This window comes from Alosa sapidissima, chromosome 5 (assembly GCF_018492685.1).
Source record: "Alosa sapidissima isolate fAloSap1 chromosome 5, fAloSap1.pri, whole genome shotgun sequence".
NCBI lineage: Eukaryota > Metazoa > Chordata > Actinopteri > Clupeiformes > Clupeidae > Alosa > Alosa sapidissima.
In genome coordinates, this window is record NC_055961.1 from 1,550,263 (window position 1) to 1,570,795 (window position 20,533).

General features: G+C 43.2%; 2 protein-coding genes across 4 annotated transcripts; one reads left to right on the plus strand and one right to left on the minus strand.

The window, feature by feature from the left end:
• On the minus strand, nucleotides 1–10,530 carry alg8 (ALG8 alpha-1,3-glucosyltransferase). Of its 2 annotated transcripts, XM_042093828.1 has the most exons (13): nucleotides 10,389–10,530; nucleotides 9,901–9,979; nucleotides 9,600–9,793; nucleotides 9,405–9,511; nucleotides 9,135–9,202; nucleotides 8,803–8,929; nucleotides 8,542–8,645; nucleotides 8,222–8,342; nucleotides 7,521–7,660; nucleotides 5,336–5,475; nucleotides 4,458–4,555; nucleotides 2,783–2,855; nucleotides 1–659 (listed from the first exon to the last, which is right to left on the minus strand). In XM_042093828.1, exons 1-13 carry the CDS (start codon nucleotides 10,475–10,477, stop codon nucleotides 425–427), a joined length of 1,575 nt encoding a protein of 524 aa, XP_041949762.1. In that variant the 5' UTR covers nucleotides 10,478–10,530; the 3' UTR covers nucleotides 1–424. The 2 variants fall into 2 exon arrangements, with proteins under 2 accessions (XP_041949762.1, XP_041949763.1); XM_042093829.1 differs by lacking the exon at nucleotides 9,901–9,979 and having other exon boundaries at nucleotides 10,389–10,501.
• A 514-nt stretch (nucleotides 10,531–11,044) lies between these two features.
• ccdc90b (coiled-coil domain containing 90B) lies at nucleotides 11,045–14,752 on the plus strand. 2 transcript variants are annotated; one of them, XM_042093839.1, is made up of 10 exons: nucleotides 11,048–11,522; nucleotides 11,602–11,721; nucleotides 12,036–12,139; nucleotides 12,239–12,340; nucleotides 12,465–12,506; nucleotides 12,602–12,673; nucleotides 12,786–12,839; nucleotides 13,447–13,561; nucleotides 13,963–14,046; nucleotides 14,577–14,752. In XM_042093839.1, exons 1-9 carry the CDS (start codon nucleotides 11,414–11,416, stop codon nucleotides 14,016–14,018), a joined length of 774 nt encoding a protein of 257 aa, XP_041949773.1. In that variant the 5' UTR covers nucleotides 11,048–11,413; the 3' UTR covers nucleotides 14,019–14,046; nucleotides 14,577–14,752. The 2 variants fall into 2 exon arrangements, with proteins under 2 accessions (XP_041949774.1, XP_041949773.1); XM_042093840.1 differs by lacking the exons at nucleotides 13,963–14,046; nucleotides 14,577–14,752 and adding an exon at nucleotides 13,628–13,955 and having other exon boundaries at nucleotides 11,045–11,522; nucleotides 13,447–13,586.
• Nucleotides 14,753–20,533: the final 5,781 nt, after the last annotated feature.

Here is a 20,533-nt window from a genome sequence, read left to right on the forward strand (position 1 = left end):
AACGGGATAACAGTAGAAAAAAACCAACTCATTTCTATTTGGTCTATTTTCATTGAGCAGCCCCAATACTAACCCCTGGACAGAATATGAAATCACATTACTGGAACTCTAGCCAAGCCCAACTTAATCCCACTGAAACCTGCATTTCATTCTTCACAATCAATAAGTGCAATAGTAACTAGATTTATGCATCCTTTAACATAAACACACACACTCAGACACACACATGTAAACACAGAAATTCACACCATCATGTACACACACACACACACACACACACACACTCATGAAAACATGGACATACAGTATGTACACACACAGACTTGTCATTATGTGTGAGAGACTGGCCCTTCAGTGGAGACAGGTCTCTACTAGAGATAGTCTGCAGAAGGACTAGGTAACTCCGAGGGTCCAGTACACACACTCACTGAGACTTGTCCTTGTGTTTGAGGGCCTGGCTGGTGAGCAGAGAGCGGTAGAGTCTGCAGAAGGCGTAGGTGAGTCCGAGGGAGCAGTAGGTGGAGGTGAGGAGGAGGGGGGCGAAGGGCATGGAGCTCTGCCATGGGGTCAGCGGGTACACCCACTCACACAGCACCTCCAGGGGGAGCAGTCCAGCCAGGTACAGCCCCTCCACAGAGCCCAGCACACAGCCCTCCTTACTGCACACACACACACATATATATATATATATATACAGAGACAGAGACACACACACACATATATATATACATATATTAGCCCCTCCACAGAGCCCAGCACACAGCCCTCCTTACTGCACACACACACACACACACACACATATACAGAGACAGAGACACACACACACACATATATACAGAGACAGAGACACACACACACACACATATATATATACATATATTAGCCCCTTCACAGAGCCTAGCACACAGCCTTCCTTACTGCACACACACACACACACACACACATATACAGACACACACACACACACACACACATATACAGACACACCTATACACACACATATATACAGAGACACACACACACCAGGGTTTCCGTTGTCCGGTAATTACCGGACATTGGCAGGGAAAAAAATGAAATGTCCGACAAAATTAAATCTCTCCGGTCAAATTGTCCGATTGAAATTGGCTAATAATCCCGTCCCCCTAACGCAATCTGAATTTGAGAATAAGCCTTAAAATGTAAGCCTATATTAAAGCAATACGTCCTCTGGCTATGTTTTTAAATGTACAGGCTCTACTGTTTGAAAGCTATTAAACAACATGCATAGCCTATATGCTGCATTTCAAATACTGTAGGAAACATTTCAAATAGGAAGCGCACGCTTAAAACGTCCATGTTAAACAACGAACAAATGAGTGAGACGGTTCAAACATGGCCAGGCCTAGCTAGACTAGCCTTAAAAGTTTTTTCAGAGGCCAGACGCGATGGATGATGATAAATTGGTAACGTCTGAAGCCTCAGATGTCCGGTCAACTCCACCACCACCAGATAAAAAGCATAAATGTCGGGCGTATCTGTCGGAATCATGACGTTGGAAGTGGAGTTGCGGTGTTGTGGCCGCTCCAAGACACTGTCATTCTCTGTGAACACTGGACATGCAACTGTGTTCTGTACCCAAAGCATACAGTAGGCCTATGCTTTCTCTGTCTATGATCTGCAGGGTTAGGGCCTCCTCGACGAGGAGATTGCTGGTCCGCGGATAATTTCCGGCACAATTAAACGGTATCATTGAACCGCGGGCCGAAAGAAAAATAAACTAAACATTTCCCAGAATAGGAAATATTTCTTAATTTATTGTTATCAAATAAAGAGGCATAGCCTTAGGGGGTAGTGGTGTGAGCGCTCATTCTTGTGTGTGCGCATCTGTGCAAGTTAAACAGTGGAACCACTGGAGATAACGTGGGTAGCAGCAACAAACAACGTAGCCTTTTTAAAACAATGAACGAAGCGGACTCTTGCTGTCCATGAAAACATAGATACTGGCTAGATCTTGTTAGGCATGTTTACGTAAGTTAGGCTAATGAACATGTTGCATTCTATTCAGCCTGATTATGTCATTCTTTTTTTTTTTTTTTTTTTAAAGTATATTTTGGGCTTTTTTATTCCTTTACTCAGATAGGACAGTGGAGGAAGGAAGAAATGGGAACTGAAAGGAAGCGAATGGGAGAGAGTGTCGGGGTGGGATCCGGTAAGGACCACGGGGCGGGAATCAAACCCGGGTCGCCGGCGTATGGTGCAGGTGCCCCAGCCAGTCGCGCCACAGCTGGGGCCGATTATGTCATTCTTTAAGCTACATAGCCTGTCTCCAGTTTTCCTCAACTTGACTAGGTAATTAAGAAGCGATAATAGGATATTTGACCAGCATATCATCAAAATGTCCTCTGCCTCTCACTTTGACCGGCACCATCTTTTTCCTATCGGAAACTCTGACACACACATATATACACACACACACACACACACATATATACACATACACAAACACATATACAGAGACACACACACATATACAGACACATACACACATACAGTGTTCAAGCAAGGCTCCTCAAATCCTGCAGTGTTCAATCAAGGCTACTCAAATCCTGCAGGATTCTACTCTTAACATGGCCCTTTCATGGCCCCATATACACATAGGAGGTCATCACAGAGACTGCAGGGGTCATCACAAGGCAATAGAGATAGTAGAATTGTGGCAGGACGCTGGGACTTATACATAAGAATATATACAAATAATGATCTACTGACCTGAAAAGATATATACAAATAATGACCTACTGACCTGACAAGAGTCTTTAATGATGTGAAGGAGAACAGTGTGAACAGGGCCATGAGAAGGACTTTGATGGGGAGCTCTGAAATAGGAAATAATATATCAAGGCATTTGTTACTCAAGCTTAAACACACACGCACGCACACAAACACACACACACGCAAACACACACACACACACTTCACCCTCATCATGTGACACACAGATAGCTTACTCTTTTAGACTTGAAGCTTGTACACCTCACAGCAACGTTATCCATGTGAGCCCTGCGAAGGCCTCCGTTTCATTCACACCTCACAGGAGCCTTCTGACTCCATTCCACTCACACTTTCGTGTAGTACCCTATGTGCACTGTGTGCTTACTGGCAGAGTGCGCAAATTTGAACAGAATAGTATTGTCTCATATCAAACACTAACTCTGTGCACTTCATGGAAATGACGATCGCAACATTTTAATATAACTTTATTGGCGTCCTCAATTCGACAGTGTCATGGTCATACTGTGTCAAAACATGAACCGTTTGTGTTATAACTTGCTTGTACCTCTGTAAAGTCTGTTTTCCACTGCTGCTGCTTCAGCTTTCTCCACCGCGATTACCACGAGTTTGAAAACGCTCCCTCCCCTTCTGCTATTTGGGCAAGATGGCGTCCGTTAAGGGCGAAAAGTGTCCAGCGTTGCACACTCAGCTTTTTGACCGTTATGAGTGCACCATCCGAGAACTTGCAGCGCCCTTCATGTCGTTGGAATTGTCAGTGTGAACACCCTTATGCACTCAAATTAGGTATATTAAGTGCAGAAGTACGCGATTTGAGACACAGTCTAAGTGTGAACATCTCGGTAGTGTTTGTGTAGTGGTGCCTGCCTTGCTGCCTTAAACTTAGTAGTACCTACATTACATTACATTTTTGTCCAAAGTGACTTACATTTGTCAACTATATTACAAGGGATTACATTGGCCCAGGGCAACTTGAGGTTTAGTGTCTTGCTCAAGGGAACAACGGTGGAAGCCGGGAATTGAACCAACTTTCAGGCTACTGCATGCTAGCCCAGCTCCTTAACCACTACACTACCACCACCCTACAGGCTACTGCACGCTAGCCCAGCTCCTTAACCACTACACTACCACCACCCTACAGGCTACTGCACGCTAGCCCAGCTCCTTAACCACTACACTACTACTGCACGCTAGCCCAGCTCCTTAACCACTACACTACCACCGCCCTACAGGCTACTGCACGCTAGCCCAGCTCCTTAACCACTACACTACTACTGCACGCTAGCCCAGCTCCTTAACCACTACACTACTGCACGCTAGCCCAGCTCCTTAACCACTACACTACCACCACCCTACAGGCTACTGCACGCTAGCCCAGCTCCTTAACCACTACACTACTACTGCACGCTAGCCCAGCTCCTTAACCACTACACTACCACCACCACCAGCTTCACCGTGGGATAGTGAGAAACGTAATTTCGATCTCTTTGTATGTCTGGAACATGTGAAGAAATTGACAATAAAGCTGACTTTGACCTACATCCTGTGGAGGGGAAGACTCACTGCCTCTGTACTGAAGACTTGATACAGTTTTTGACCAGGTAAGATCTTCATAATAATGACTGTCTGTACCACAACCCAGTGTGTTTGCACGAGTTAGCGGCGGCCTTCCTGCTGGTTCCACTCACCTGGCGCTGTGAACAGGAGCGGAAACAGAGAGTAGTGCCCAGTAGTGGCCAGCAGGAGGAACGTCCGCGCGTCCGCTCTGCTCTCCACTGCAAGCACACTGCAACAGAGGAAGGGCCCTGATTAAAACAGCAAGCAAACTACAACAGAGGAAGGGCCCTGATTAAAACAGCAAGCACACTGTAACAAAACCAGGGCCCTGATTAAAACAGCAAAGGTCTCTAATTAAAACAGCAAGTAAACTACAATAAAACAAGGGCCCTGATTAAAACAGCAAAGGTCTCTAATTAAAACAGCAAGTAAACTACAATAAAACAAGGGTCCTAATTAAAACAGCAAAGGTCTCTAATTAAAACAGCAAGTAAACTACAATAAAACAAGGGTCCTAATTAAAACAGCAAAGGTCTCTAATTAAAACAGCAAGTAAACTACAATAAAACAAGGGTCCTAATTAAAACGGCGGGCGAAGACAAGCACAGCTCTTGTGCATGAACTATTGTGTGGTATGTGGGAGCATTGAGCTGACTCATGGTTAAGGTCTTGTGCATGTAGTATGTGGGAGCATTGAGCTGACTCATGGTTAAGGTCTTGTGCATGTAGTATGTGGGAGCATTGAGCTGACTCATGGTTAAGGTCTTGTGCATGTAGTATGTGGGAGCATTGAGCTGACTCATGGTTAAGGTCTTGTGCATGTAGTATGTGGGAGCATTGAGCTGACTCATGGTTAAGGTCTTGTGCATGTAGTATGTGGGAGCATTGAGATGACTCATGGTTGAGAGTGTGAGCTCTTTAGCTGTTCACTGTACACGGTATTGTTGATGGTGGATTAGACATTGACATCACCTTAGAGGAAGTGTGGCCATGAGGACGGCTTTCTTACCTTAGAGGAAGTATGGCCATGAGGATGGCTTTCTCATGGACGTGCCAGCCAAACAAGAAGGAGCCCAGAGCACAGATGACCACGCAGCGAAGGAACCCTCTGGGCCCGCTGGGTCGGAACCACAAGTGGAGCAGAGCCGGCTGAGGACGGAACACAGAGTCCACAATGAGCAGAACCTCGCCACAGAGACGAGTCCACAATGAGCAGAACCTCGCCACAGAGACGAGTCCACAATGAGCAGAACCACGCCACAGAGAGCAGTTCTATGCATAGCAGAACCACGCCACAGAAAGCAGTTCTATGCATAGCAGATCAATGAGAACACAGAGAGCATTTCTATGCATAGCAGAACCACACCACAGAGAGCAGTTCTATGCATAGCAGAACCATGCCACAGAGAGCAGTTCTATGCATAGTAGAACCACGCCACAGAGAGCAGTTCTATGCATAGCAGAACCACATCACAGAGAGCAGTTCTATGCATAGTAGAACCACGCCACAGAGAGCAGTTCTATGCATAGCAGAACCACATCACAGAGAGCAGTTCTATGCATAGTAGAACCACGCCACAGAGAGCAGTTCTATGCATAGTAGAACCACATCACAGAGAGCATTTCTATGCATAGCAGAACCATGCCACAGAGAGCAGTTCTATGCATAGTAGAACCACGCCACAGAGAGCAGTTCTATGCATAGTAGAACCACGCCACAGAGAGCAGTTCTATGCATAGTAGAACCACATCACAGAGAGCAGTTCTATGCATAGTAGAACCACATCACAGAGAGCAGTTCTATGCATAGTAGAACCACGCCACAGAGAGCAGTTCTATGCATAGTAGAACCACATCACAGAGAGCAGTTCTATGCATAGTAGAACCACGCCACAGAGAGCAGTTCTATGCATAGTAGAACCACGCCACAGAGAGCAGTTCTATGCATAGTAGAACCACATCACAGAGAGCAGTTCTATGCTATGCTATGCATACAGTAGCAGATCAATGAGAACACAGAGAGCAGTTCTGTGCTATGCTATGCATACAGTAGCAGATCAATGAGAACACAGAGAGCAGTTCTATGCTATGCTATGCTATGCATACAGTAGCAGATCAATGAGAACACAGAGAGCAGTTCTATGCTATGCTATGCATACAGTAGCAGATCAGTGAGAACACAGAGAGCAGTTCTATGCTATGCTATGCTATGCATACAGTAGCAGATCAATGAGAACACAGAGAGCAGTTCTATGCTATGCTATGCTATGCATACAGTAGCAGATCAATGAGAACACAGAGAGCAGTTCTATGCTATGCTATGCTATGCATACAGTAGCAGATCAGTGAGAACACAGAGAGCAGTTCTATGCTATGCTATGCATACAGTAGCAGATCAGTGAGAACACAGAGAGCAGTTCTATGCTATGCTATGCATACAGTAGCAGATCAATGAGAACACAGAGAGCAGTTCTATGCATAGTAGAACCACATCACAGAGAGCAGTTCTATGCATAGTAGAACCACATCACAGAGAGCAGTTCTATGCTATGCTATGCATACAGTAGCAGATCAATGAGAACACAGAGAGCAGTTCTATGCTATGCTATGCTATGCATACAGTAGCAGATCAATGAGAACACAGAGAGCAGTTCTATGCTATGCTATGCATACAGTAGCAGATCAATGAGAACACAGAGAGCAGTTCTATGCTATGCTATGCATACAGTAGCAGATCAATGAGAACACAGAGAGCAGTTCTGTGCTATGCTATGCATACAGTAGCAGATCAATGAGAACAGCTGCATTCACTACAACATCATGTCTATTTACCTTCCAGGACTTTGTCTCTAAACAAATTTAAACTAGTTTCTTCTGAAGTATTACTGGTCTTACCACTCCTGAGCTGTATACCTTTTTAAAAAATCACATCATTTAAGGCAGTGTGTGTGTGTGTGTGTGTGTGTGTGTGTGTGTGTGTGTTACTACTCACAGTGATAGAGAGCAGTGTGCAGATGAGTGTGGCCAGGGGGCGTGTGTGTGTGTGTGTGTGTGTGTGTGTGTGTGTGTGTGTGTGTGTGTGTGTGTGATACTACTCACAGTGATAGAGAGCAGTGTGCAGATGAGTGTGGCCAGGGGGCGTGTGTGTGTATGTGTGTGTGTGTGTGTGTGTGTGTGTGTGTGATACTACTCACAGTGATAGAGAGCAGTGTGCAGATGAGTGTGGCCAGGGGGCTGACGGAGGGCAGAACGGAATGCTGGAACTCCTGCACGAGCCCTCCGGTCATCGACGCCTTGGGCAGCTTATCAACGTCCAAAACCTTCAGCTTCACCCCTTCAGTGGGCAAAGACAGAACGTACATTAGACATCACACAATATATTCAACATTACCCTCTGTAATTTGAATGCACCTGTTCTGTAAATAAATTAATTCATTTTTTAAAAAAGTGCTATAAACAGAAGTTTCATGGCTTAATCCAATCATTAACCTTTCTTTCCAAACCATTTTAAAAGTTGCTTATCAGGTAACAGACAGTTAGGTTACATATGTCACCCCTGAGTCTGGTGGGTTCTAATATGTCACCCCTGAGTCTGGTGGGTTCTAAGTTACAGTTAGGTTCCATATGTCACCCCTGAGTCTGGTGGGTTCTAAGTTACAGTTAGGTTCCATATGTCACCCCTGAGTCTGGTGGGTTCTAAGTTACAGTTAGGTTCCATATGTCACCCCTGAGTCTGGTGGGTTCTAAGTTACAGTCAGGTTCCATATGTCACCCCTGAGTCTGGTGGGTTCGAAGTTACAGTCAGGTTCCATATGTCACCCCTGAGTCTGGTGGGTTCTAAGTTACAGTCAGGTTAAGAGTCTGGTGGGTTCTAAGTTCCACATGCGGGACACACCTAGCATGGCCATGGCTTTGTCCGCTACGTTGTAGAGGGCCCATACATTGGGGGCCCAGTAGGCATGGCACAGGCCCCGCTTAAAGGGGAAAAGCCTGGACAGGACTTGGGGCAGCTGGCCCTGGGAATGATGAGGAACATCACAAGTTAGGAGACTATGTTAGTAACATGAGAAACAAAATTCAAAATCATCATTGACTGTTTACTGCCCTGTAATGCATGCATGCACTGAACCACAGAATTCACTTCACGGTTCACAGTGAGACTGGCACCAAATACACATGTGATGTGATGTGAAAGGCTCCATACAGTATACAAACCATTGCGATAAACGGTCCAAAAGACAGCGCAAAGACAGACAGGACAATGGCCCCCAGAGCTGCCAATCGGACTACACTGAAGTTTCTCCACTTTATTGAGCCATCTGAAAAGAAAACACTCTGTTTATGTTTAAGGTTCTTAGTTTTTAATTGAATCTTGTGTTATTTCAATTAACATTAAATTACCATAGTGGGACATATGAGGATGCTTTGTGGCCGCCACATTTACAACATGAAGCAGAGTTCTAGTTTCATGGCTACCTGAGTTGTTTGATGTGAAGCAGAAAGACCTCAACAGGAAGATGCCGTAGGCAGGTGCGATGTACAGGAAAATGTGCTTCAGATTCAGAAGGATAGCAAAGAGAAGGGCGCCCTCTAAGTGTCTACTCTGGAAGTACAGAAATACAAAGTGCAACAAAAGTAAAGTGCATTCATGGCCTAATCTAACCTTGCCTAAATCTGAACTTCTTCAAGTTTATCATCAGGTAACTGTAAATTATACAAGTTAAAATATATATCACACAATTCATGCAATGCAAAACAAGAATTTCATAATGCTATTGGGACAAATTATAAAGACAAATGCAACTTACCTGACAATGTCTTGCGATGGACAGAAGCAATATGCCAAAAAGGAAGCCATTGTACTGAAAATGGATGTCTGTGGGAAACACTAAGGATAATTCGCTTTGGACAAAGGCGTCTGCCAAATCCCATAACCATAACCCATATCACTGTACTGAAAATGGATGTCTGTGGGAAACACTAAGGATATTATCACTGTAGTGAAAACTGCTGAATTCAGATTCAGTGAGGGCCACTAAAAAACACACAGACACCCTCAAGGAACTCCTCAAGGATACGGTCAACAATCAGCAGGCCGAAGTTCCACACCAACAAAGCCGCCAACACAAAGGACGGTTTTCCAAGAACTTCTTTCACCTTGTTGTCTCCCACAGTTTTAGCGCACCTGCAATGATACTCCAGATGTCAGAAAATGTCTGCTCCCATGACGTGGCCATAAGCTGTTATGATGTGTAGTAGACCAAGACACTCACTCTCGCGCCGCATACAGAAACACCACGTCCACAAGTATAACCGAGAGTCTTTGGAAAAGAATGGTGGCTGGGCTTGCATAGCTGAGATTCTGCACAACTAGCATTTCTTTGTCAAAATATTTGGCCACATGTGACAGGCAATATTCAAACCAGGCGAAAAAGGGTGGATAATCCAGAGTCCACTCTGAGGTGTCCTGCAAATACACCAGTCAGTGGATCATTGGCTAAGAACGTCATCATACAACTACTTAATGTATTTGCCTAAGTAGGCTATTGAATCCAGTAAAGCATAAAGCATTACCTCAAAGTACCATTGTGAAACTGGTAGACTGTGCGTGATTGCAAGCCAGTTTCTATGGACTTCAAAATCTGTGGAATGACTAAAACAAGACAGGCGCAGCTTTAACCATTACTTACTATAAAACAAGGCAGGCACAGCGTTAGCCATTACGGATTCCCCCGACACTTAGGCAACGTCATCCTATCACCCCCATTCATTCATTCGGGTTACACTCTCAAACTCGATATAGTTTTACGTTGAACCAAAACACCAATACAATTACATATTTATTTTAACTACACCGATACAATATACATTCAGTACAAGATGTTGCCTACACATTTACTCCAAAACAAGAAGTCTGGCCACTTAATAAAGTTAGCATAATAGCTACCTAACATTAGCTGGCCACCATTACAGCTAACTGCCGTGGATATGCTGTCTTTTTGACAGTGAAGAAGGTCAATACGTTGTTCTAAAACATATAGTGTAGACAATATTTCACTTACTATGTGTTTATCAAAAGACACTTCAGGAAGGTTACCCCAATTGCTAAAGCAGGGAACCATCCTGACAACTCAGACATGGGCGCTGCCATGACACTAAGGTGACGCTGAGCTCGGGGCTAGTTCACTGTTCACGCGACAGTTCACGAGACTGAAGTTGGGTCGTTGCTCAGAAAAAGAGACGGAGAGTAACATATAAACAATATTATTTTAATCACAGATGTAGTGATTTGGGACAGGAATAGTGTCATGCTTTAATAGGCGTCAAATGTGTTAAACTGTGAAACTGAGATTGCAACAGGCAAAAGCGAGAATTTGGGCTTGTTAGTCTGCCCCATCATGACTAGTAGCAGTAGTTTAGATATCCAGCAAGAGCAGCGCGAGTCCAGCAAGAATCGATGATAGAGCACATGGAATGTAGACGGTCATGACGTGGCTGAACATGTCCCTACCATGTGGAAGCAAAATGATTTTAATATGGATTAAAAGTAATGTTTTTAGCATAGCTGCTGATACTCTTGGGAATTTAGATTATTTTGTTGTCTCTACTGATATTTCAAATGTAAAAAAAAAATAAAAATAACATTCTTATTATTATTTTTTGTACTACCAAAGATCCTTGACTACTGTTCATGTAAAGAACCGCCCATATCCGGAAATAAACGTTAAGCTGCTGTCATCCTGTTAAATAACTCCGGGTTAAGCAACGTATAGGTCATGTTTGTGAAAAGTTGTGATGTTATGTAAAATACCTTTCTAAACTCATTTAAGTCACTTTAACCTCACTGAGTGATTGAACGCCCTGCCATTACCCGTTTTCCTTGCTAGGAACTACTGCAATCTAGCTAATTAAGCACAGATAGAAGCTGTACTGTTTACAAGTTAACGTTACACTTTCTTTTTGTTAAAAGTGCTTTACGTTACTGTCAGATGACTTAAACATATAGGGGACTGGGACGTTGGTAGAAAAACTGACCATCTTACGTCTGAAGGGCTGAATTCAATTTTGCTCTGTCTTGAGGTTACTTATGGCTACCCTTAGCAGACGTTTAGCAACTTTGTTTCGCTCATGTGGTATATGCCCTCAGCGACATCTTCCTAGCGGCATACACGCTCGGTGGCTTCCATCCGGGAAAGGTACGTAAGTATAAACAGTGAGTTTGAGTGAATTTTTAAATCTTTTTTGAGTTCACGCATGCCCTCATCCGTTCCCTAGGCTTTCACACAACCACGACTGGAAATTCATACGATGTAAGGAAAGTTGAGTTGACACCTTTGGAACAGAGAAAATTAACCTTCGATACTCATGCACTGGTGAAGGAACTTGAAAGTAAAGGTAATTAGTCTACAGTATTGCCGTAATTAGTCTAACAGTATTGCAGTAATTTGTCATTTAAAAATACTAGCCAAGTTATAAACGAAGAGGTCATTATGAGTGTTGAGTGGTCCTGCTGAGTGATGTAGTGTAGTATTGTCAAGTTGGCAGTTTACTTGCTTCTGTTGCTAATCTGACGGAACACAAAAAGCTCAGCAAAGTTATGGGTTTGATACCCTGAGCATCTATGCACATATACATTTCATAGCCTACCTGCATCCGACTGTAAGTTGCCTTATTTATTTATCTGTTGTGTCATGGTCACTGATATTCAGGGTTTGCAAAGGATCAAGCAGAAGTCGTCGTGGGAACTCTGGTGACTTTGACCACAGCCAACATGGACATTGTTTACAGAGATATGGTCACCACAGCGCATCAGGTACGATGTATCTCACACACACACACACACACACGCACACACACACACCAATTCAAAATCCTCATGAAGCTTTAAATGTGCACACTTCTGCCCCGCCAGGAAATTGCCCTGCAGCAGATCATGGCTCACCTGGACTCCATAAGGAAAGACATGGTGATATTGGAGAAGAGTGAATTTTCTAACCTGCGCTCTGAAAACGCGGTACTGAAGCATAATCAATGTTTACTTGTTAAACTTTTATGTCTGTTAAAGAGGGATAATTATATCTAGTATGGTACCTAACAGTGAATTCGTCTTATTTAAGTTCAATACTTTATTTATTTAGAAAATGAAAACAGAACTTGAACAAATCAAGACTAGACTAATGGTGAGTATAATCAGTGAATTTTATTCTAGTGTATTCACACACAAATAAGTTCTGATGTGTGAATGCCACATGTGGGATGTTCTGTGGTGCTTCAGGAGGAAAGCCAGAAGATCCGAGCCGACTCCAAACTGGATATCAACTTGGAGCGAAGCCGAGTGTCAGACATGGTATGCATCAAATGTAATGAGCTAATAGAAGTGAAGCATGGTTTGTTTGTTGTAGTTTTGTATTTAATAGATGTTAGTTGCTGCTTGACAAGGTGTCATTTGTCTGTTTCAGTTTACAGACCAGGAGAGGAAGCTCATGGAAGTCGGAGCTGAGTTTCAGAAGAAGGTAAGATCTCATCGGGCACTCAGCTTTGCCATCCAGAGTTGCTTCACGGAGAAGAAATGAAACCTATTGCCAGAAGCCAGTCTTCTGTAGTATTGATCATTGGGCTCTTCTGTAGTATTGATCATTGGGCTCTTCTGTAGTATTGATCATTGGGCTCTTCTGTAGTATTGATCATTGGGTTCTTCTGTAGTATTGATCATTGGGTTACACAGGATGCTTTCTCCTGTTGTTCTTCTGTAGTATTGATCATTGGGTTACACAGGATGTTTTCTCCTGCTGTACTTTGCTCTGGAGGAGATGTGGGTGTCTTGATCTTCACTAGAGGAGATGTGGGGGTCTTGATCCTCACTGGAGGAGATGTGGGGGTCTTGATCCTCACTGGGACTGTTCAGTTGTGTGATGAGGTGGAGTTCATTCAGTCATGTTACTTTAACTTCATCATGATCATGTTACTTTAACTTTATCATGAGCTTAAAGTGTCTGTCATTCAGTTATGTTACTTTAACTTTATCATGAGCTTAAAGTGTCTTGTCATTTCAGTAATTCACTAACAGAGTTTGTTAACGGTCTTACATCTGAAACACACTTTACTCTAAAAACTGCCCAGAACTCCGATATTGACCGCAGCACCATGGAAACCACCAAGAAAATTGACATTGAAGTGGCGTCTCTGAAGACGCTGCTGGAGTCGCTCAAGTTGGACACGATTCGCTACCTTGCAGGTAAGAGATGGGAACGATATGGAAGGTAGTATAATGATGTCAGTGATTATGGGGACGATATGGAAGGTAGTATAATGATGTCAGTGATTAGGACTCTCTCTCTGCTCCGGAGCTTTTAGATTCTTCCAGCTTCTATCCACCACAAAGTTCCTTTACACTTTGACTAGTATTTAAAACGTCTGCTTTCTCATCCTCTGGTAATAGTGTCGATTGATTAAAAATGAATTCCTTCTGCACTGCAGCTTGACTGTTACTCCTCATGTAAGATGCTCCGTGTCTGCTAAATGAAAATGTGTAAATGGCCTATAAAATGGATAAACGTGTCTGCTAAATGAATATGTGTAAATGGCCTATAAAATGGATAAACGTGTCTGCTAAATGAATATGTTTTTGTCTTCCAGCGTGTCTTTTCTCCTGCCTGGCCATCACACTGGGCTTCTATCGTCTCTGGAAGTAACTCTGGAAGGAAGATGTCACGTTATAACTAGAGATGCACCGATATGGAATTTTAGGGCCGATAACGATAACCGATATTTATTGGTTTGTTGTGGCCGATACCGATACGATAACCGATAATATTTCTCTTGAAAAAAAAAAATGTGAAAAGTGATTTGGGGAAAGCATTTAATAAGCATAATTGTATTGCAGTAATTTTACCTACCATCAAATGATGGACAGAACTCATAATAGTCCTCAATAGTACAGCAGTCAACAACATAACAGTAGCCTAGCCCTACAGTATGTGTGGCTCCTTTAAGTGAACCTGACGTCAGTGAATTGCGAGTGAGTGGCTAGAGAGTTTGAATCGTTTTCATTTAGGACTAAACACTCATAAACGGCTCAGCTTGGAATAAGCTACAGTATAGCGACCAAATCAGAGTTTGTGAGGGAAACTTCAACTGCGGGTAACTGAATAAAGCTGCAACTCCTCAGACTGTATCTTATGTCCGTCTACTCTGTTGCGCACAACCTGTTGCAGCAGAAATGAAAGGCGTTAGCCCAGAAGGTTTTAATAACATATTACGGAAGTGCTTTGTTTATGTTCACATATTATTTTGTAGTTCAGGTATATGGTTGTGTAAATAATGCTGTTTTTAATCATATCTTTTACAAGCCTGACCCCATTTTTTTTTCATTAAAGTCTCCAAAGGCCATGCGTTTTGTGTTCTTAATTAAAGTCTCCAAAGGCCATGCGTTTTGTGTTCTTAATTAAAGTCTCCAAAGGCCATGTGTTTTGTGTTCTTTCTGACTGAGGCACCACTGAATGAGCCACAGACACCAGTACAGCCAGGGTCCAGTCAGGATGCGATGACCGCTGAATGAGCTGTGTCTGTGGCTAAGACCAGTACAGCCAGGGTCCAGTCAGGATGCGATGACCGCTGAATGAGCTGTGTCTGTGGCTAAGACCAGTACAGCCAGGGTCCAGTCAGGATGCGATGACCACTGAATGAGCTGTGTCTGTGGCGAAGACCAGTACAGCCAGGGTCCAGTCAGGATGCGATGACCACTGAATGAGCTGTGTCTGTGGCTAAGACCAGTACAGCCAGGGTCCAGTCAGGATGCGCTCCAAACAGTACTCCATCTTGGAGTGCCGCATGGGTCAACATGTTACATTCTATTGCCCAAATGGTCTTCTTCACATATACTTTGTTTACATTTTTAACAACTTCATCTTTATGTGAGCGCTAACGTAACGTTCATGAGATGCTTAGTTCCCCAAACATTTCTATTATAACCAGATCACCAGCAGGCTGCTGACTGTGCTTACATATGGTTTGTGCAGCTACAGTTGTGTTATGCTACAAGATTGACGTTATGGAGTGGCCAGCACGATCCCCAGACCTCAATCCTATGGAAAACTTGTGGGGTGACATCAAAAATGCTGTTTCTGAGGCAAAAGGCAAAACCCAGAAATGCAGAGGAATTGTGGAGTGTAGGTAATGGGCTGGAATACCTGTTCACAGGTGCAGTTGGACGACAATTCTCAGAAATAATGGTAATGCAACTAGATATCAGTGCAGTGATTCAAAGTAAAGCAAAATCTTGAGACATTTTTCAGTTTATACAGTAAATGTTTGAGTTTGTAAAGAAAAATGCAAGCACTGCTATTTTTTGAACAGCCTAACATTCCTTTTTCTTAGATAGATAGATACTTTATTGATCCCCAGGGGAAATTCAAGGTCTCAGCAGCATACAGACAACACGTACACATTCTTTAACAGCAGAAAAAGTAAATGAAGTATATAATATAAAAACACAACTAAGCAATAAGGACAGTAGAAGATAAAGAATATAAATATACAAAAATACAAATTATACTAACTAACACTTAATCTAAATCAATTCTAAAACAGTATCCACATAGTGGTGATTAATCAATCAGAGGCGCTTGCAATGACTGAGGCAGGGACTGAGCCTGTGATTCTCTGTGCATGGTAAGGTAAGGTGCTCTGTGTGAATGAGTGTCATGGTGATAGTGCAAATGAGTAAGTCCAACAGTGCAACAATGCAGAAATAAAGTCTATATATCTATATATTTAACTATTTTAAGAAAAGGTATAAGTGTGGCCACAGTTCGGCTGTGGCATGGAGGGAGGGGTTATGCTAATGTAGCACGCAAACAGTGAGGCATAAAGACAGTGGTACAAGTGGCTAGTGGACAGACAGTATCCAAACATGGAGGGGTTGAAGAGGCAGACAGACTATGCAGAAAGGTCTATCTCTCGTCTTCCCTTAAGTGAAGCATTGAACAGTTCAATGGCCCTGGGGACAAATAACTTCCTCAGTCTGTCTGTTGTGCAAGGCAGTGAGCGAAGTCTCCAGCTGATCAGGCTCTTCTGCTTTACAATAGTGCTGTGGAGTGGATGACACTCATTGTCCAAGATGTTGATCAGTTTGTTCAGGGTCCTTTCGTCAGATATTGAAGTGATGCGCTCCAGTTCAGCTCCCACTACAGAGCCAGCTTTCCTTACCAGCCTGTCAATTCGCCCAGCATCCTTTTTCCTTGTGCTTCCTCCCCAGCATACCACTGCATAGAAGAGGACGCTGGCAACAACAGACTTCTTCACTTTCTGTAAAGGTATAACACAAACTTGATGTTATGTTGGTCATGTTTTGATTTGAAATTGAATGTGCAGTGTTCCCAATGCATTGATATTGTTGGAATTAACAGTTATTCTAAGGATTTTGAGCTTTATTACATTTTTAAAACACACTGCTATTACGGTATTCTGCACATAACTGTATAAGAACCCTCTGTCTGAGGGGCAGTCTGCTATATGATAGATAGATAGATAGATACTTTATTGATCCCCAGGGGAAATTCAATATGAACCCTCTGAGGGGCAGTCTGCTTTATGAACCCTCTGTTTTCTCGGTGGACAGTCGTCCATCTAAGACTCGAGCTTTTCTCGGCTACAACAGCGGCGCTCGGGGAGCAGTGAGGGGTTAGGTGCCTTGCTCAAGGGCACTTCAGCCGTGGATGTGGGCATGGGAGAGCAGTGCTCAACCACTTCCCCTGCCCACATTTTTCCTACTGGTCGGGGATCAAACCGGCAACCCTTCGGTTACAAGCCCGAAGCCCTAACCAGTAGGCCACGGCTGCCAATACCCAGTACCCAGTCTGACAGCATTAGCCTGCTTAGAAGTACCCAGTCTGACAGCATTAGCCTACTTAGCAGTACCCAGTCTGACAGCATTAGCCTAGCTTAGCATTACCCAGTCTGACAGCATTAGCCTGCTTAGCAGTAGCCAGTCTGACAGCATTAGCCTAGCTTAGCATTACCCAGTCTGACAGCATTAGCCTAGCTTAGAATCATTCACTGGAAGTGGCCAGTTAGCCAATAATCTAATATCCAAAGAAGGTGGCGTGTTCCTGTAAAGTTAAATGACTAACTGTGAATGTGGTGCAACAGTGCGTACTGGTCACTCAGGCCTACCTCTTGGTCAAGTTCCGTGGAGTCTCCAGCATTGTCTCTGAGTCTCTGTGGTCTCCCATCTCCAGCAGCCGCTCCAGGTAGTGGAGGTGACCCTGGCCTGCCGCTAGATGTTTTAAACACATGATATTAGGGAAGTACAAGGTTATGGGTATGATTATGATGCAATAAAACGGATTAGAGGCTGAGGAGGCTGCCTGGCTACAAGAATATGAAAAGGCACCGCTGTGCATCGGAGTGGAGCCGTCATCAGAGTTGTGTGTATAGTATCATGCCGGCTACCCTCCCCATCAGCCCACAGCTACTGTGTGCCTTGTGTGTGTTGGCTCCCCATTTGGTTAGAGTTTGCATGCAGTTCAGTGTTCCATGGAAGGCAGCGCGGTGTCGTGTCATCTATTCACTATTCACAGCAAAATCATCAGTGTTATTTCACGGAGTTCACTATCCCAGAGTTCTCGCCGGTTCAGAGTTAATTTGACACTTTGGATAGTGTTAATATTTTAAGTGTTCGTTTCCACACTGATTGTGTGTCTCTTGTGTGAACATCCTGCAAAATGACCCAACTGCCCAACTGACTTTAATTTCTCTTCTACCTCTTTTTGTATCTCTTCTAATTTATGATTTGAACCTTCTTATGATCCAAGAGTCTGAATTTGATTTGAACCTTCTTATGATCCAAGAGTCTGAATTTTTATTTGAACCTTCTTATGATCCAAGACTCTGAATTTGAGTTATGCTGATGGTGAAGCAGATTTTAATTATGCGTAAATAATAAAGTAATATGAAAGTAATATAACGTAAAGCTCCTTGAAGTAGCTTTGAGCTTTATGTTTAAAGTCAAAGTCAAAGTCAGCTTTATTGTCAATTTCTTCACATATACTAGACATACAGAGGAATTATAAACTGTGTTTCTCTCTATCCCACGGTGAAGAAGAAACAACGCAACAGATAAGGACATTTTTAACACTAAACGATAAATAACAACAATATCACAAGACAAAAACACAAGAATGTACTGTAACAGCTATCAAAGAAATTGTACATGATAGAGCAGAAAGATGTGCAAAAGTGCAATAATGCAAACAGATGTGTGTTGTCAGAGTGCACAAATCAAGGAAGGAGCTCGCTCTTCAAAAATGTCTTCAAAAACCGAGTTTCACATTAAAACGTGATTTATTGGCTCACCAGACTATACAGGTAATAGTGCGGCAGATTAGTGAAACCATCGTTCACTTTGTGATACAAGCATCAAACTTGGCACAAATATTCTTTGGGACCCACTTTATCCAAAAAGCACATTAGCCACGCAAAAAATCCAATATGGCCGCCATTTTCCAAGATGGCCACCATTGAAAGCCGTTAGGCGTGTTCGACTTCAGGCAGATCTGTGCAGATGTGACTTGATGTGATGCATGCTGGGTTGAACACAATGCATACTGGGATGGACGCAATGCTTGCTGGTTAGAAATTCTGTCCGACTTCTGTCAGCCGGGGAGGGACTTACCACCGTGACACCATGTCACATGACCTTAAAATATCGCGGGAGTCTTAGCCTGCAGACAGATCTTGCAGTTGCGTTCCACGAGCTGCACGAGCTGAAACACGCCCTCATGACATCAGTTCAAAGACGTGATAGGGCCATTTGGGAGGAATGATTATGACGGGAGTCTCATGCTGCTTCCTTATGTGGGAATATACGAAAATAAACAGAAATCGAAGGGATACCTTCTAATATGTGATTTCTGCAACAATGGTAGGCTAGCCTACTGAAAACGTTTATTTAAACTACATCATAAGAATTTATTTCGTCAGTCATCATGCTCATTTTAATGAGTAAGAATGAAAGTTCTGCTGTGTTTATTGCAAACAACATTCCGCGATGTCTACCGCGAGTCACGTCAGGCAGACTGTAGCTGTCTGTCCGGGATGAGCTGCCCTCTGTTGTAGCTCCTCCCTCTGAAGACTGCGTGTGTGTGTGACGTGTGTGTGTGTGGCGTGTGTGTGTGGTCACGTCAGGCAGACTGTAGCTGTCTGTCCAGGATGAGCTGCCCTCTGTTGTAGCTGCTCCCGGCTAGCCTCTGAAGATCACGTTTACGTAGAAAGCCAGACCAAGTCAGACTCAGTTGAAGTCGAACACGCCTATTATACTTGGTTTTTGACTTGGATTGGGATTGGATAATCACATTTTGATGATCTTGATATTTAAATATAGGTAAAAGGGTCTAGACTTTCCAATTCCACGATAAAATGTCAAAGAATGTGTTGAATTGTGAAGATAGACGCAATTAATGGGAAAAATAGCACATTTTAGTACTAATTTTAGCATAATTAAATTGTTTTTTTGTTAATAAAACATATGTTGGTTCGGTTACTTCGGCAGGGGCATGTGCATGTTCTTTTTTCAGTTTAATATAATTTCAATATAATAGTGCAGATTGACAAGAAATTAGCAGGAAAGAGAGACAGGGCTTGATCGGGAAATGATCACGAGTTTAAACTGAACTTCAGAGGGGGCAGGGGGACTAAGTAAATGCATAAATGCATGTGTTTGTTTATATATATATATATATTTTTTTTTTTTGTGTGTGTGTGTACCATGTATTACCTCAATAGAACAACAAAGACTAACAGGAAATGTGTGGGAAAGAGACAGGGCCCCAGTAACATCTAGTGACACCTCTGCTCTGTAGCTAGCCATATCAGAATGTCTGCATTACAAATGAATGTGATCATTGCATTTGCAGGCACACAAAGGAGTACACTCAAGACTAATGCTGTAGCATTTACATCTTCCCAGACATTCAGTCTTGACACATTTAGTCAATTGTTGACAGCTCTCAGCAATTGGTGTGAGTGTCATCCACACCACTTGCCAAATGTCACCTTCTTTCCTCCAACCCAGGACATATTCATTTGATATATACTTGCCTGGCCCCAGATACAGACAGCTTGATAGGTTGCACACTTCACATGCTTAGCAAGAGATGCCCTTGTTGGTGGAATGGCATCATAGGACCTCTGCTTCTGTGCAAACAGG